This window comes from Sinocyclocheilus grahami, unplaced genomic scaffold (assembly GCF_001515645.1).
Source record: "Sinocyclocheilus grahami isolate Dianchi unplaced genomic scaffold, SAMN03320097.WGS_v1.1 scaffold535.1, whole genome shotgun sequence".
NCBI classification, from domain to species: Eukaryota; Metazoa; Chordata; class Actinopteri; order Cypriniformes; family Cyprinidae; genus Sinocyclocheilus; species Sinocyclocheilus grahami.
Genome location: NW_015505714.1, coordinates 949,121 through 963,328, shown reverse-complemented (window position 1 = coordinate 963,328; position 14,208 = coordinate 949,121). Strand labels below are relative to the sequence as shown.

At 36.3% G+C, this 14,208-nt stretch overlaps 2 protein-coding genes across 2 annotated transcripts in view; one reads left to right on the top strand and one right to left on the bottom strand.

Moving 5' to 3' along the window:
* fam81b (family with sequence similarity 81 member B) overlaps positions 1–2,642 on the bottom strand; it is a 9,242-nt gene extending 6,600 nt beyond the window's left edge. The window contains 2 exon segments of the mRNA XM_016238276.1: positions 1,455–1,573; positions 2,454–2,642. Coding sequence (XP_016093762.1) covers positions 1,455–1,573; positions 2,454–2,642 — 308 coding nt within the window.
* A 2,349-nt stretch (positions 2,643–4,991) lies between these two features.
* The window catches only part of LOC107555460 (multiple C2 and transmembrane domain-containing protein 1-like), a 146,659-nt gene continuing 137,442 nt past the window's right edge, over positions 4,992–14,208 (top strand). The window contains exon 1 of the mRNA XM_016238275.1: positions 4,992–5,603. Within this exon, the coding sequence (XP_016093761.1) occupies positions 5,091–5,603 (513 nt within the window). The 5' untranslated portion in view covers positions 4,992–5,090. The remainder of the gene's footprint in view (positions 5,604–14,208) is intronic.

Below are 14,208 nucleotides of genomic sequence, written 5' to 3'. Positions count from 1 at the left end.
CTAAAACTGCCCGGTCCTGCAGATTTGCTTTATACAACATTAGGAAGACCAGGCCCTTTCTTTCAGAAAAGAAACAATTAATCCAAAATGCCGCTGCAAGATTAATCTTTAATGAGCCGAAAAGAATGCATGTCACACCTCTGTTCATCAATTTGCACTGGCTACCAGTAGCTGCTCGCATTAAATTCAAGGCATTAATGTTTGCCTACAAAACCACCACTGGCTCTGCACCCACTTTCTTTTTCATTAACTGTTCCTTCCTGGTGGAATAACCTGCCCAAATCAATCCGAGCAGCTGAGTCCTTAACCATCTTCAAGAAACGACTAAAAACACATCTGTTCCACCTTTATTTGACCCTCTAATCTATATCTATATCGCCTTTATCTATATTTATCTTCTTTTTAAATTATTTATTTATTTCATTTATAAAAAAACAACAACAAAAAACAAACAAACACTCGCTTTCTAATATTTCTATTCTATCTACTTGTTTTTCTTTGTGTGTGTGGTGTGTGTGCGTGTGTGTATATATGTGTATAGTGTATATATATATATATATATGTATATGTATGTATGTGTATATATATATATATATATATATATATATATATATACACACACACACACACATCTATATATGTACCGAACAGAAAAAATAGAAAGCTAGTGTTTGTTTGTTTTTTGTTTTTTTTTATATATATAAAAAAAAGATAAATATAGATAAAGTAGAATTAAAATAGAATAGAAAGTGATGTATGTGTATATATATATATATATATATATATATATATATATACACACACACACACACACACCTTGCTACATGTACTGCGTTAGGTTAACCGAGACTTGTCATTTGCACTTATATATTGTTGCTCTTTTGTTAGCTTTGACTGCTTTTATTGTCCTCATTTGTAAGTCGCTTTGGATAAAAGCATCTGCTAAATGACTAAATGTAAATGTAAATATAAATAAACATGTGTCTATGCCTGGAAGGCATCGCTGAGCCTCTGCCCTCTATCTATTTCCACGTTCATTTCTATATAAATATTAGGCATTTTTTGAATAAACAAATGCCAAGAACACATCTCGCTAATAAATTCACTAAGCTGGTTGTTTGGAAATATACATTCTTACACATGAGCGATCACTTCATTTTCAGTCTCATTGTTATAAAACATCCTTAGCAACACAATCACAATCATTTGCAAATCACTCTTATAGTATTGCGAATAGTTTGAACTTTGAGTTCATGGTCATGTATTTATAAATGATGGCTATTTTTGGTGCAAAAGTTAACAGTTAACATTATAAGTGGACCTCAGGGAAAATAAAATGGAAAAAAATGCAAGCAAAAGCATTTAAAATGAGAAATTATGAAATTCATATTTATTACTTAATACATCTAATAAAATAAAATAAAAATAAAGAAAATATTGGTGTAAATTGTGACCTTGCCTCTCTGCCTCTGAGATCCCCAATACCTGTCATGTTCTTGTGATCCAAGCTTTCGACTGCAAAAGTTGTTCCTGCAGCAAGGCTGCCTCTCTCAATAATCTGGGCTTCTAGCACCTGGAGAGACAGAAGATTGTTCTGTCCTCGCGGTCATATAATAGTGTGATTTGCTCATATCAGCAGTCACCCTTCAGCAGTCCATATAGTAGTAGTAATAGCTCCTTAATTGGATAATGTACCTTGATATTTTGTAATTTTAGAGTGAAAGACAGAAGTGGTTTAGCCCAAGCAATTACACCAGATTCCTAATTTTTTCCATTGCTAATCAAGCCTGTGTTTCTTGGTTACGTCATTACTCTTCATGGACAAAAAAAATCTGCCTCATTCTGGCTGTGATGACTGCTGAGCTTTGATTTATTTGATTAATTAATTTTTTATGTACATATTCTGCATAATCTATCCCATCAGGTAAGTGACTCTGCGATAGAAGATAGAAGATAACAAAATAAGCCCCTTTTACATTTCAGGGTTCTCAGAAGCAGAAGTCATCATAGACTTCATAAACTTATATAGTGATAAATGGAAACTACAACAAATATTTGTTTGCATTCTCATTTGCCCCAACAGCAAAAGAAAAAACCCACAATAGTGTTTCTATGACTTTCCAAAAGAAGTGGAAAAAATTAAGAGAATATGTTAGTCAAAAGAGAGAAAGATGTCAAATTTGCTGTCACTCCTTCAGTTAATTAGTGTTAATTAGTTTTATGTAATTTAATACCAAGGTAAGAAAATATACATTCAATTTTTACAAATATAATATAATATATGATAAAATAAATCTTATTTTTTATCTTATTTTAATTTTAATCTTATTTTTGCACCTGGATGTCGAGCTGATTGACTGATGGGCAATCATTCTAACAGATTAGTAATTCCCATTTAATAATATATAATATAATATAATACAATATAATAATCATAAAAGTTATTTTTGCACCTGGATGTCTTTGCTGAGCTGTTTGACAATGTGACTTATGATCTGAATGTGGTTCTCCAGTAGTTTTCTAGCAGACGACTCCATCAGGACTGAACCCTGAGTTGCAGTCACCACGTCGTCCCTGATCTTCATGGCTTGTTCCAGTAGAATGCTTCGAGTGCATTCCTGATTGGTCATGCGGCTCTCCATATGTCCTATAAACATTTCAATTCAAAACGTAATTACACAACTAGAACTCATTTGCTAGAGATTTTTAGAATTCTTTTTTTAAACATTTTTTAGGCCGTTAAACATTAACAGTCAAGCCCACATATTGTTAAAGTAAAGTAATCTGGCAGTAAAGAATTTTTATTTTCAAAAGCTGGTCTCCAGAAACTTAATTTTAAAAAGATCTCTTCATCACAGGCAAACAGCCTGCGACATCTCATTACAGTGTAATGTGAGCTTATTTGATGTAATTTAATATCATAAAATGTATAGTATAATTAGTAAACAGAGTCTGAGAATGCTTTATTTTGTAAAAGAAACTACAGTAAAGAGCCATACTGTCGAAATGAAGCTGAATCAAATGCCTTTGGAAGCTAGAAGAAGCACAGCACTGCTTTCTCTTACATTGCATTAAATGTAGTGAGCATAACTCAAGGGCTCCAGCAAACTACATCAACTATTGATTATCTGCCGCTGAGTACCGTTTCACCCTGATGAATAAAGTATTCATTTAACAGAGGTGAATCCTTTTGATTGAGCATTTACAGATTTAATAGTTAAAATGTGTATGTATGTGGGCTATATATAGTATATATAGGCCTATATATAAAATGCAAAGTAAAGTTGAAATCTTTACTTACTTGTGAACTGTTTCCCTGTAGTCTGTGTTTGTTTAGTTTGATCTCTTAGCTACACATGGCATGTTCTGACAGGAGTGTGTCATTATAGGCCTATTTGACAACTAGATAATGCAGTCAATTTGATTTTAAAATCGTACATCTGCTTATCCAAATATAACGTTATTACAACTAATTAACTTTCTAGTCTGCGAAAGATGACAGCTTTAGAATGATGGACTAAAAGCAGTTCATCATGCTATCATTTCACAAGAAGCATAATTAAGTATTGAAATAGAAGCCAGACATCTCAGACTCCTCATTAATTCTCATGGACTTTTCTGACCAGACTACCAGTAATGATTTCCCTTTTGTGATTTGTAACACATCTATTATGCAATATATAGCAATGTACTCAGCATCTCCACGCTTCAAAGCTAAGTGGTAATGGTCTCTTTAGGGAAATTATTAAAGTAACGTCCTAACGTGTGCTGCTACTTGCTGTGTGTAAAATCAATTTGATACACATAAACGTTTAAAACATCACAGTTCTTCGTCAAACAGACATGCCTTTACAGCAGCTGTTACATAGAATTAAATAATTCAAATGGTAAGATCTTTAAAAGTAAATATGAGTGGGTTTTATTGTGGGTGGTATTGTCTTGGCTTTGCCTTCACTTTTAAATTGAAAACATGGCTATTTATACTGTAAATGCTAGTAATTTTAATGGGAAAAGAATATGAAAATGATATAAAACCTGTCAACTGATTAATTCTAAAGGTGTCTTTACACAGCCGAGGTAATCTGTGCCTGCTCACAATTCAGTGTAAAGACGCAATGGTGCATAAAGCTAGACTAAATTATGCCTGCTCAGACCCATTCAGCCCCTCATCAAGGTTAGGATTGATGTGTAAATGCATTAATGCCACCACTGTGCAACATTAAACAGTCCGTACAGACACATAAATGCCACTTCAGAAACACTTCTGTGCCACCTTTGCAGTGTAAATTTGCCAATTGTCTAACCATTCACATGTTAACGTCATAAAAGACAATACATAAGTTAGATGTTAAATGTTTTGAGTTAAATGTTTTTTTTTTTAATCAAAAGTAAAATTATATTATAGATATTTATGTTTATTCATGTTTACAGCATGGTGTGATGGTGCTTGTGTTTCTATGGTGCCACATCTCTGCCTTTATGTTAATATTGACTACTGGAGAGGCATTTTTGCTTATCTTTAAATCGTGTGTCTTCCCGGTGTGCCACCTGTATTATTATCAACACGTTTTATAGTAACAAACAACATTTAATAGCTCAAATAGCTTGTATTAACATTGTAATAGAATGACAAATGCAGACCTGTATAGTAAAATATACACTGACCAAATTCCTTATAATTACTGACTTTCGCCAAAGGGAGGCGCATCTTTCAATTCTGCAATTATGTATTCATGTACTGGCTGTTTCTTAGGTTACTGTCAGGCCATTAAGTCTTTAAAGAGTGAATCAGATGCCCAGTCACGTTTATTTCACAGGTAGCTAACCCTTGTTGGTGGCTATTCTTCCCGCCTACAGAGCTATTTTATTAAATACAAACAAATGGTCCAGTAGGTTTAGTTTAGTTTACTTCAAGGTTAAGGTGCCGTGAAAGACCCTCCGAATAATGTCACTAGTATAACAGATAAAGTTAATTTGTTGTAAGTGCCTGAGTGTCATTTGCGATCAAGAGCACGCGCTCCTGTGCTTCAGTGTCACTGGCGCTCCGCGCGCTGACAGCCTGCTGCCGCTGCCGCTGCTGGACGGGAGCTATGGAGGAGAAACCCAAAGATGAGAGCGCCAAAGACCCGCAATCGACGTCCTACCAGAGAAGGATGTGGAGGACTTTCCAAGAGAAGACCAAACCGTTTTTGAGCCCCAAACTGGGGTCCGAACGACGCAGCGGGGATGCTAAAAAAGAAAGCGGATTGTGGATGTTTAAAAGAAAGAAGAAACAGGTCTTGGACCGGGTCTTCTCGTCCTCGCAGCCCAATTTGTGCTGCTCAACTCCGCCGTCTTTCGTAGGCGACAGGACCCTGTGCGAGCAGCCGGGCTCTAGCGCCGGTAAAGGGCTCGGGATCTCCCCGCTGGCCGTTGCTGATGGAGCATCAGTCAGTAAACCGGAGATTTCCCTATCCGCGCACGGGAGCCCCAAGCTGCTGGTGTCTCATCTGGTTATGTCCCAGCAGAAGAGCTCGTCCTTGGGCTCGACGTGCTTCGAGAAGCTGGTGGTGGATTCGGCAGCATCCAGTGAGGATGAGCTGGCTAAAAACGCCAGTGACCTGGTAAGTGTGAGAGTGATTTTTAAAACATAAGATAACCAGAAAGTGACCCGAGTGTGCTTTCTGCATACTGAGAAATGAATTGTCTTCACGTTTCATCCTATTTTACTACGTATCGGCACTGTCTCCTCATTAACTGACCCGCAAATTGAATATTGTCTGGTCATCTCCCATGTGGGGTGTTCAGACAGCAGTTGACATTGAACATGTTGACTGATCTGTCAATGTGTGGTGCTGCAGATTCCCCTTTTGTTTACTCATAAGTGTTATAGAGAGACTAAGAGGTTTACTAACTTTATTCATAAGATCTCACAATCTCAAAAATGTCACATTAAGTGGCCCCAAATAGTATTTGGCCACTTAAGCCGCACTTCAGTGTCACTGCATTAGATCAAACCAGTGGCATCTGTACGCAAATTATTATAGACTTTTACTTAGAACTAACTTCACTTTTCACAGCTATTTTTGCAAATACTTTTATCTAACTAGTGCCATTGTGATTTGTGATGGATGGTAGTGTAATGAATTTGAGTAAATGTAATTAGTTACTGTACTTAATCTTTTTTGCTACTTCGTAGTTTTACTGAGTACCAAAGGTATTAGCAACTTTTACGCTCTACTTCACTACATTTTTGAATAAGTATCTGTAGGCCTACTCTTTACTCCACTACAGTTGTAATGAGTATTGCATTTGCTCATTACATTTTGCATGGACCTAACTTTTTCTGCAGCAGTTTATTTCTGCTACAAAAGAAGCACTATTGTCAGGGCATTAAAAGTACTATATCTTGTGCGTTTTGCCCTTACTCGATGAAACTTGTCAACAAGGCTTATTTGTGTGAATGTGAGTGCATTAGCGTGTAGCTGTGAATCACTGGTGTTTTATGAGATAAGGACATTACTACAGCCAGAGATGAGGCTGAAACCAGCACGTCTAGTGCAAAACAGCTTTGACTTTTTAATTTTACTTAAGATTATTTTATTTATCTGTCATATTAAAGGGACCTTTTTGAAGGACATTGGTTTACTTATGCCCTTTTTGAGCACTTGTGCTTCACTGAGACTTGAGTGTCTGTAGACGTTTAAGAGGTGGTTGTGTTGACATTGATGTCTTGGAATTTTGAGGTGTTCAGTTTTATTTTGATTATAGAAAATAAAAGTGATTGCTCTTCTCACAAATCAAATTTTTCTTCTTTTTCACTGGCATTTCTCGTTGGTTTTGAGGGCTAATGCATCTCTGAGCTTACATTCAGTATGAGTACAATTTTTAAGTACTCTATACTCTAAGACTTTTACTCATTGTAAAACAGTCGTTTTGTAATTGGTGACTTGTAATGGAGTCATGTTTGCTCTAAGGTATCTGTACTTTTACTCAAGTATTGTTTTCAGGTACTATTTACTCCTCTGGTATGCAGTCATTTCCCCTCAAGTGTCCTAGCAGAGTGACCACAGATGGAGTTCATCACATCAGGATTCCCACAATACATTTCTATAACTTGCCCATGAAATTTCCCAAGAAATGGACACTATGGTGTTATTTGTGTCCCATGACATTTCCTGGCCTGGAAATCACAGTTTTAAAAATTGCTTGATATTTCTATTTGAAGTAGAATCCCCGTTACACCTGTTCCTCTTAAGTTTGACAATGAAATAGTGTCCAAATATGTACTGTAATCCTAATTATGAACAGTATATTTATTAACAAACTTATTTTTTGTGAATTCTTTTGCTTTAAAAGTCTGTTTGTGCTGTATTTCTTTATATAATTGGTTTGATATTTTCTAATGTAATGACATTCACACATTTTTTTAAGCATGACTTAAGGTCAAACATTTTTTGTGGGGACCCTGTATGTTTAGGTCTATGCGTTCTGGGTTTAACATATTAATGCACTAATACAAACATGAGTTTCATAAAATGCAGTTAGGACATTGTATGATATCTGTGTCATTGTCTTAAGAGCCGTTGACTGGTGACGTTGTTAACATGTAGCAGCTCTTGTGGTTATCACACTTGTGATACAAATGTCCCAGACGTTTGAAATGACACATCTGCCTTAAAGAAGTTGTTATAGGCAACAAAGTAAACTTCTAAATACTTTGTATCTGCAATCTTAGGTGCAACTAGCAAATCAAGTTGAAACTAAAAAGTTTTGACTGAAAACTGCTGTTTCACATTAAAGGCATTGTTCACTTTGCTAAAATATTAATTAATAGTAAAAAGATTATATCAACAGTTACACATTTTTTCTAAAGTTTATTATGTTTATTTGATCTATTTTTTTCAGACAATGGAAATGAAAGAGAAAGCAACACTCCATTTCACAGCAATTCCCTTATCAACAATACAATTTTAAGTTTTCAGCATTGACCTTGTTGCAAATAAGAGCCTGTTTTTTTTTTTTGTGGGGTGGGCTATCAATTCATAATTTTGTGAAACTCCTGACATCATTATTGACCTTTCAGTGAATCCCATCTTTTTACTATTAATTTTGTGAATGCCAATTGGTCATGTTGAAAATGAATTGATAACAAGATCAATGGTTGAATATTTAGAAGGTAGAAGCTTAGAAGTTTGTTGCGATTATATGATGTAATGCTGCAGAAAGAGAGAAAAATAATACTTATGCTTAACTATTTAAGGGGTTTACCATTTATTCAAGTAATAGTTCACAAAAAAAGAAAAAGAATAGCTGAAAATGTACTCACCCTAAGTCCTGAAAGTAGACAAAGAGAATCCAATCAAACAAATGAGACAAAAATATTTCCTTTGCCATTTATTTATTCAGGAAAATGATCCAATATTGCATATCTGAGAGTGGCAAATGTATGCGAATCTCTAGGATCAGCAGTTTATTTGAAGGTGAAATTAGAGTCCATCTGTTCAGAGGTGTTTTTAATCAGTGAGATGACTTTCAGGTGTCTGTGCATGCCCTGTTTTATTTAAAGAACAAGGATCTATCAAAGTTTGATGATGTTTGTGGAAGTATATCACTGCACGAACAAAAGAGATCCTGAGGACCTCAGAAAAAGAGTTGCTGTTGCTCATCAGGCTGGAAAAGGTTACAAAGCCATCGCTAAAGAGTTTGGACTCCACAAATCTACAGTCAGACAGATTGTGTACAAATGGAGGAAACTCAAGACCATTGTTTTCCTCCCCAGGAGTGGTTGACCAACTAAGATCACTCAGAAAGCAAGACGTGTAATGATCTGCGAGGTTGCAAAGGACCCCAGGGTAACTTCTAAGCAACTGAAGGCCTTTCTCACATTGGCTATTGTTAATGTTTATGAGTCCATCATCAGGAGAACACTGAACAACCATGGTGTCTGTCCATGGCAGAGTTGCAAGAAGAAAGCCACTGCTCTCCAAAAAGATCATTGCTGCCCATCTGTAGTTTGCTAAAGATCATGTGGACAAGCCAGAGTGTTATTGGAGAAAGGTTTAATGGACGGATGAGACCAAAATATTACTTTTTGGTTTAAATGAGAAGTGTTATATTTGGAGAAAAGAACACACTAAATTCCAGCATAAGAACCTTATCCCATCTGTGAAACGTGGTGGTAGTATCATGGTTTGGGTCTGTTTTGCTGCATCTGGGCCAGGACAGCTTGCCATCATTGATGGATAAATGAATTCTGAATTATACCAGCAAATTCTAAAGGAAAATGTCAGGACATCTGTCCAAGAACTGAATTTTAAGAGAAAGTGAGTCATGCAGCAAGACAATGATCCCAAGCACACGAGTCATTCTACCAAAGAATGGTTAAAGAAGAACAAAGTTAATGCTTTGGAAAGGCTGAGCCAAAGTCCGGACCTTAATGTTGTGAAAGGACCTGAAGCTCAGTTCATAAGAGGAAACCCACCAACATCACAGAGTTGAAGTGGTACTGAGGAATGGGCTATAATTCCTACAAGCCACTGTGCAGGACTGATCGGCATTTACAAAAAACTTTACCTGCCGTTACTGCTGCAAAAGGGGGTCAGACCCGTAGCAAAGATTCACAAATGAAAATCTGATGATGTTTTGTGTCATTTATGCAGAAATATAGAAAATTATATAGGGTTCACAAACTTTCAAGCAGCACTGTATATATGAATGTTACCATTTGTATAGGCATCTTTAAATTAAAACGCTAGTAATGTTTCCAAGAAAAGCAGTTTGCATTAGGCTTCTTTTATGAAATCTCAGATATTTATGGAAAGATCAAACTCTCTGCACGTAATATGATAAAGTATGTGGGTTTGAGAAGTTCAGTGACATTGTGTACAGAGAAGGCCATGAGAGAATCCGTGACCCATTTAGCCTGATTCATAATTAAACCCTTTACCATATCTTTCCCTCCATAGCAATTATATAATACGTTACTGCCACCCTGAGGTCCTGTTCCTCTGTTGTTTTGTTTGAAAATTTAACAGATGGGGCTTATTTCTCATGAATTAGAGAGACTGCAAGATATCGATCTGATTTCGGTTTAGAGCAGAACAGATTAGGTAAGGTCATACATGAAAATTACAACCACTACTGCTCATGGCAGTCCTCTTGTGCAGCATCATCACGTTTTTTATTACCTCAGCTTGGAGGTTTCTGTGACCAGCTGAGAGTGGAAGAAGCTTCTGGCAATCAATGTGCTTTCTGGCTCTCAAACAATAATATTTTTTGCCAATATGCTAAATTTTATTAAAAACATAATAAAAATGAATTAAATGATCTAGTCATGCCACTTCAATTTATGTAAGTGGGACGTTTCACTGTTTGTATTGCTTTAAGATATTCTGTCAGTTTGGTAGGGATATTCAGTGACACTTTGTGCATGTTTACAGCATTTAGTTAGAGCCAGTAGGTGGCTTTAGATGTGATTCATGAATTACTCAAACGATTCATTCAAACACGGATTAATACAGGATGAGCCAGGTGACTATTTAATGAGTGAGCCATTGAATCATTCACTTAACCGTTTTGAACACTGAATCATTCTGGAAATGAACACTGCTCTGTGCTGCTTGGACATGCTTTGACTTTGTTTGGAACTATTTTCGTTGGCTGAGCAAAATTACACACACTAGTGATGGGAGAAATTAACCTTTTTGAAGCTTTGAATCAATTGAACCAACTGCTGGTCAAAACTGTGTAAATGCAACAAAACATGCAAACAACAAAACAAAACAGCTTTTACAAACTAATTGCAAATGCTTTCTTGAAAGTTTAATATAATAAATGCCGGGGTGTGAAGTAACAAATTACACATACTCCCGTTACTGTAATTAAGTTTTTTTGATCAGAAATTGTACTTTTTTTGAGTAGTTTAAAAATGTTGTACTTTTTCTTTTACTCGAGTACATTTGAAGTGATGTATCTGTACTTTTACTCTTGCTTGATTTAATTACATTTTTATCCATAAACGTGATTGGATAGGGAGAGGGTATCAGTTTTGTGACTCTCGTCAAATTGTGCATAGAAAACTTTAACCGCCAACTGGTGATAATCCTGGCTGCTGGAAGAGCATTCTTCAGTCTGGACTGCCGCGTCTCTCCCTCGCTTGCGTCCTGCAGCAGTCACTTGGAGAAGTCAGCAGTTTGTTGACTCCTGATGAGTTTGAGAAAAAAGTGTGTTGAGGACTCTCTAAAATGCTTGGAAATGTGGGGAAAAAAACAGCTTACAATGGCTTAATGTACTGAATTTGGAGGACCAGATTCAGTATGCACCTTACTGATGACCCGTGGCATTATTATGTATCTCTGTCAGCACGTGATGTAATAAAACTGCAGCTAAACACGTTTTTTGTTTCATCCATTTTATACAATCCGCCTTCAATTAGCAAGTGCACTCGTGTTCAACAGTTCAACACTTTTCCATTCATTTGTAGATGCTGCTGATAGAGCAGCTTATTTGCCCAGACAAACACCTATGTGTGTGTGTTTTCTTTTGAAAAAGTTTCCCCGGAAATACTTCCCTATTTAATGCAATTTTTTCCTTACAAATTGTATTATCAGCATAACAATTTGAGTAAATGTAGTTGTAGTTGTAAAAGGTAGGGGATGATGCCCCCTTCTAGAACAATTTGCATTTACGTTTAAATTGTAACATAAATGATCATGTTTATGATTCTCCTTTCTTTATCACAAAATGCTAAAACTGGCACCGTTTTGGAGAGAAATTGACTATTTTTAATCTTTCTTTTTAACCCATCTCATGGTGTGTGATGAACTCTCATATGAGTTTCTAATAGTTTTTGTATTCTTTGCATTGTTCTAAACATTAATATTTTATGTGCAACAATAGCATGCTCTGGCTCAGTGGCCTTACACCTGATTTTAAATCTATTTTTCAAACATTATGATTTAAATGGTGATGAGTGTACTGAGAATAACTCTTTCATCTTTTCATCACTTTTCATCATAAAAGTTTTTCGGTGTTGTTTTGATGTATTTTAAAGAGTTGGAAGTCAAAATTAAAACTGCTGGATGATAGATATTCTTCATTCTTTATGACAAACAACAAAAGATAATATGAATTACAGTATGTACAATGTTTTCTAAATGTATAAATTGCAGTGTACAGCTTTTATTATACAGGTAAGGGGGTAGAATCTGCAGCTCAGTACTCACTTCTCATGAGTACTTTTAAATAAGCTACTCTTTTACTCTTACTCAGGTAGTTTTTTGGACAAGTACTTTTTACCCTACTCACACTACATTTTTTGGAATGTTATGGCACTTTTATTTGAGTATATTTTTTCAGTGTACTCTTTCCACCACTGATTAAATGCAATTTAACTAATAACTACTGCTCATCCTTTTAATTACACAAATGTCTCGTTAAAAATGTCTCGGATTGATAAAACTGATCCGAGATCAGGTAAAAAACCATAGACACTGGTTCAATGGTTCGCCATTGGGGGCGAATCAGACGAATTTATTGTGAACACCCCCCAATGGCAAACCATTGAAATTCCAAAATGTTTCGAAACAGTTTTGACGTAACGAAGCCTCATTTACTGAAATCACATGACTTTGGCAGTTTGATACGTGCTCTGAACGACTGTTTCGAAACAAATTATTCACAAAGGTTTCGAAGATTCATGAAGCAGTGTTTCAAAAGCAGCCATCACTAACACAAACTATTTGGGACATTGTGTTTAAAATGTAAGTTATTCAATATTTACTTCTTGTTCATTGCCCTGTTGTATATAAAAGCAAATGCCACACTCGGTATCGTACACAGTTGTGATTCATGTCGTGCCGATCAATAACAATCTTGCTCGCCTGTGATTTATTGTGTAAATATTTTGATTAGATTAGATTAGATTACCACTTTAGATTATATTTTCCACCTTAGTTTTGCAAACAAATAGTATGGTGAAAATGTTTTCTCAGTTCAGTCGTGTAGGCTTCACAATCTTCATTGCTTGGCCTAATTCGTTCCTTTGAGCTCCTCATCATCTTAGTTTTGACACACATGCTGCTCTATTAATGGCCATAGCAGCAGGTCACTCAAAAGCTAATGAGCCTTCACTACTATATGTACCCTCATCTTTGTAAAGAGCTGCAGTGGTCTGTACTTTTTCATTAGTCTCATTCATTATGTCTACATCAAGTTAAACTACACTTGGCCTTATATATCGTCTCTAGGTTACGTATGTAACCATGGTTCCCCGAGGGAACGAGACGCTGCGTCGAGTCGCTTTGGGAACGCCCTTGCGTGACCGCGTTCTGAAGCACGTGTCAAATCCGTCCAATGGAGCAGCGAGACGTCACGAGCAGGGTGACGTAAGCACCGTAGCTTTATTAGTCCCTTTCAACTGAGTTTCTAAGCACTGTGATTAACACTTCCTCACTCAGTCATCTTATTTGTTGCGAGAAGATGTTAGAGTCATATTTCCTGACACATACAATGGTAAACCACAATAGGTTGTTGTGCTTTTCTGTGACTGGAGCCCTTTGATCACTAATGTAAAAACTCCTTACCATCACAGTTTTGTATGAACATCTTCCCCCCAGGGGCACATAGGAAATGATCTGAAATGCGTAAACCACATAACATCAGAAATACATTTTCTCACAGGCCGCATGACTTAATGTTGTAGTGTTCTTCTGCCTGAAGCAGAAATGCTGGTGTAATATCCTCATGCCCTGCACAAATGAGATGGACGCACAAGCCAGGATGACTCAGGGCTTTTTCTAGATCTATTGACTGTGTATTGTTGTAATCTCATATGTAGGTTTCTTGTGATGAGATTGGGGATATAGATAAGACTAAAATGAGACACTGGCAGTAAAACAAGGTTAATCTTCCTCGTGAGCAATTCTCCTTCATGTTGATGTTGTGTTTGATTTTTTTTTATTTATGCCCATTACAGGCTCAGATATTAATATTAAACAAATATTTTTTTTATTTTCAGATTATTTTAACGAAGTCAAGTGGTAACATGATCTTAATAGCCCCTGCTTCCTCTCCTAGGTTCACGAAACGGTCGTCCATAAAATGCATTGCTGTTCTGTTGTAAGTAATCTTAAAGATTCCTAAATGCATTTACTTTCGAAGGCCAAATAAAGTGCTTTTGCTTTCGCCTAGAAACACACAGCGTCTCCCTGACATGGCTGCTTCAAC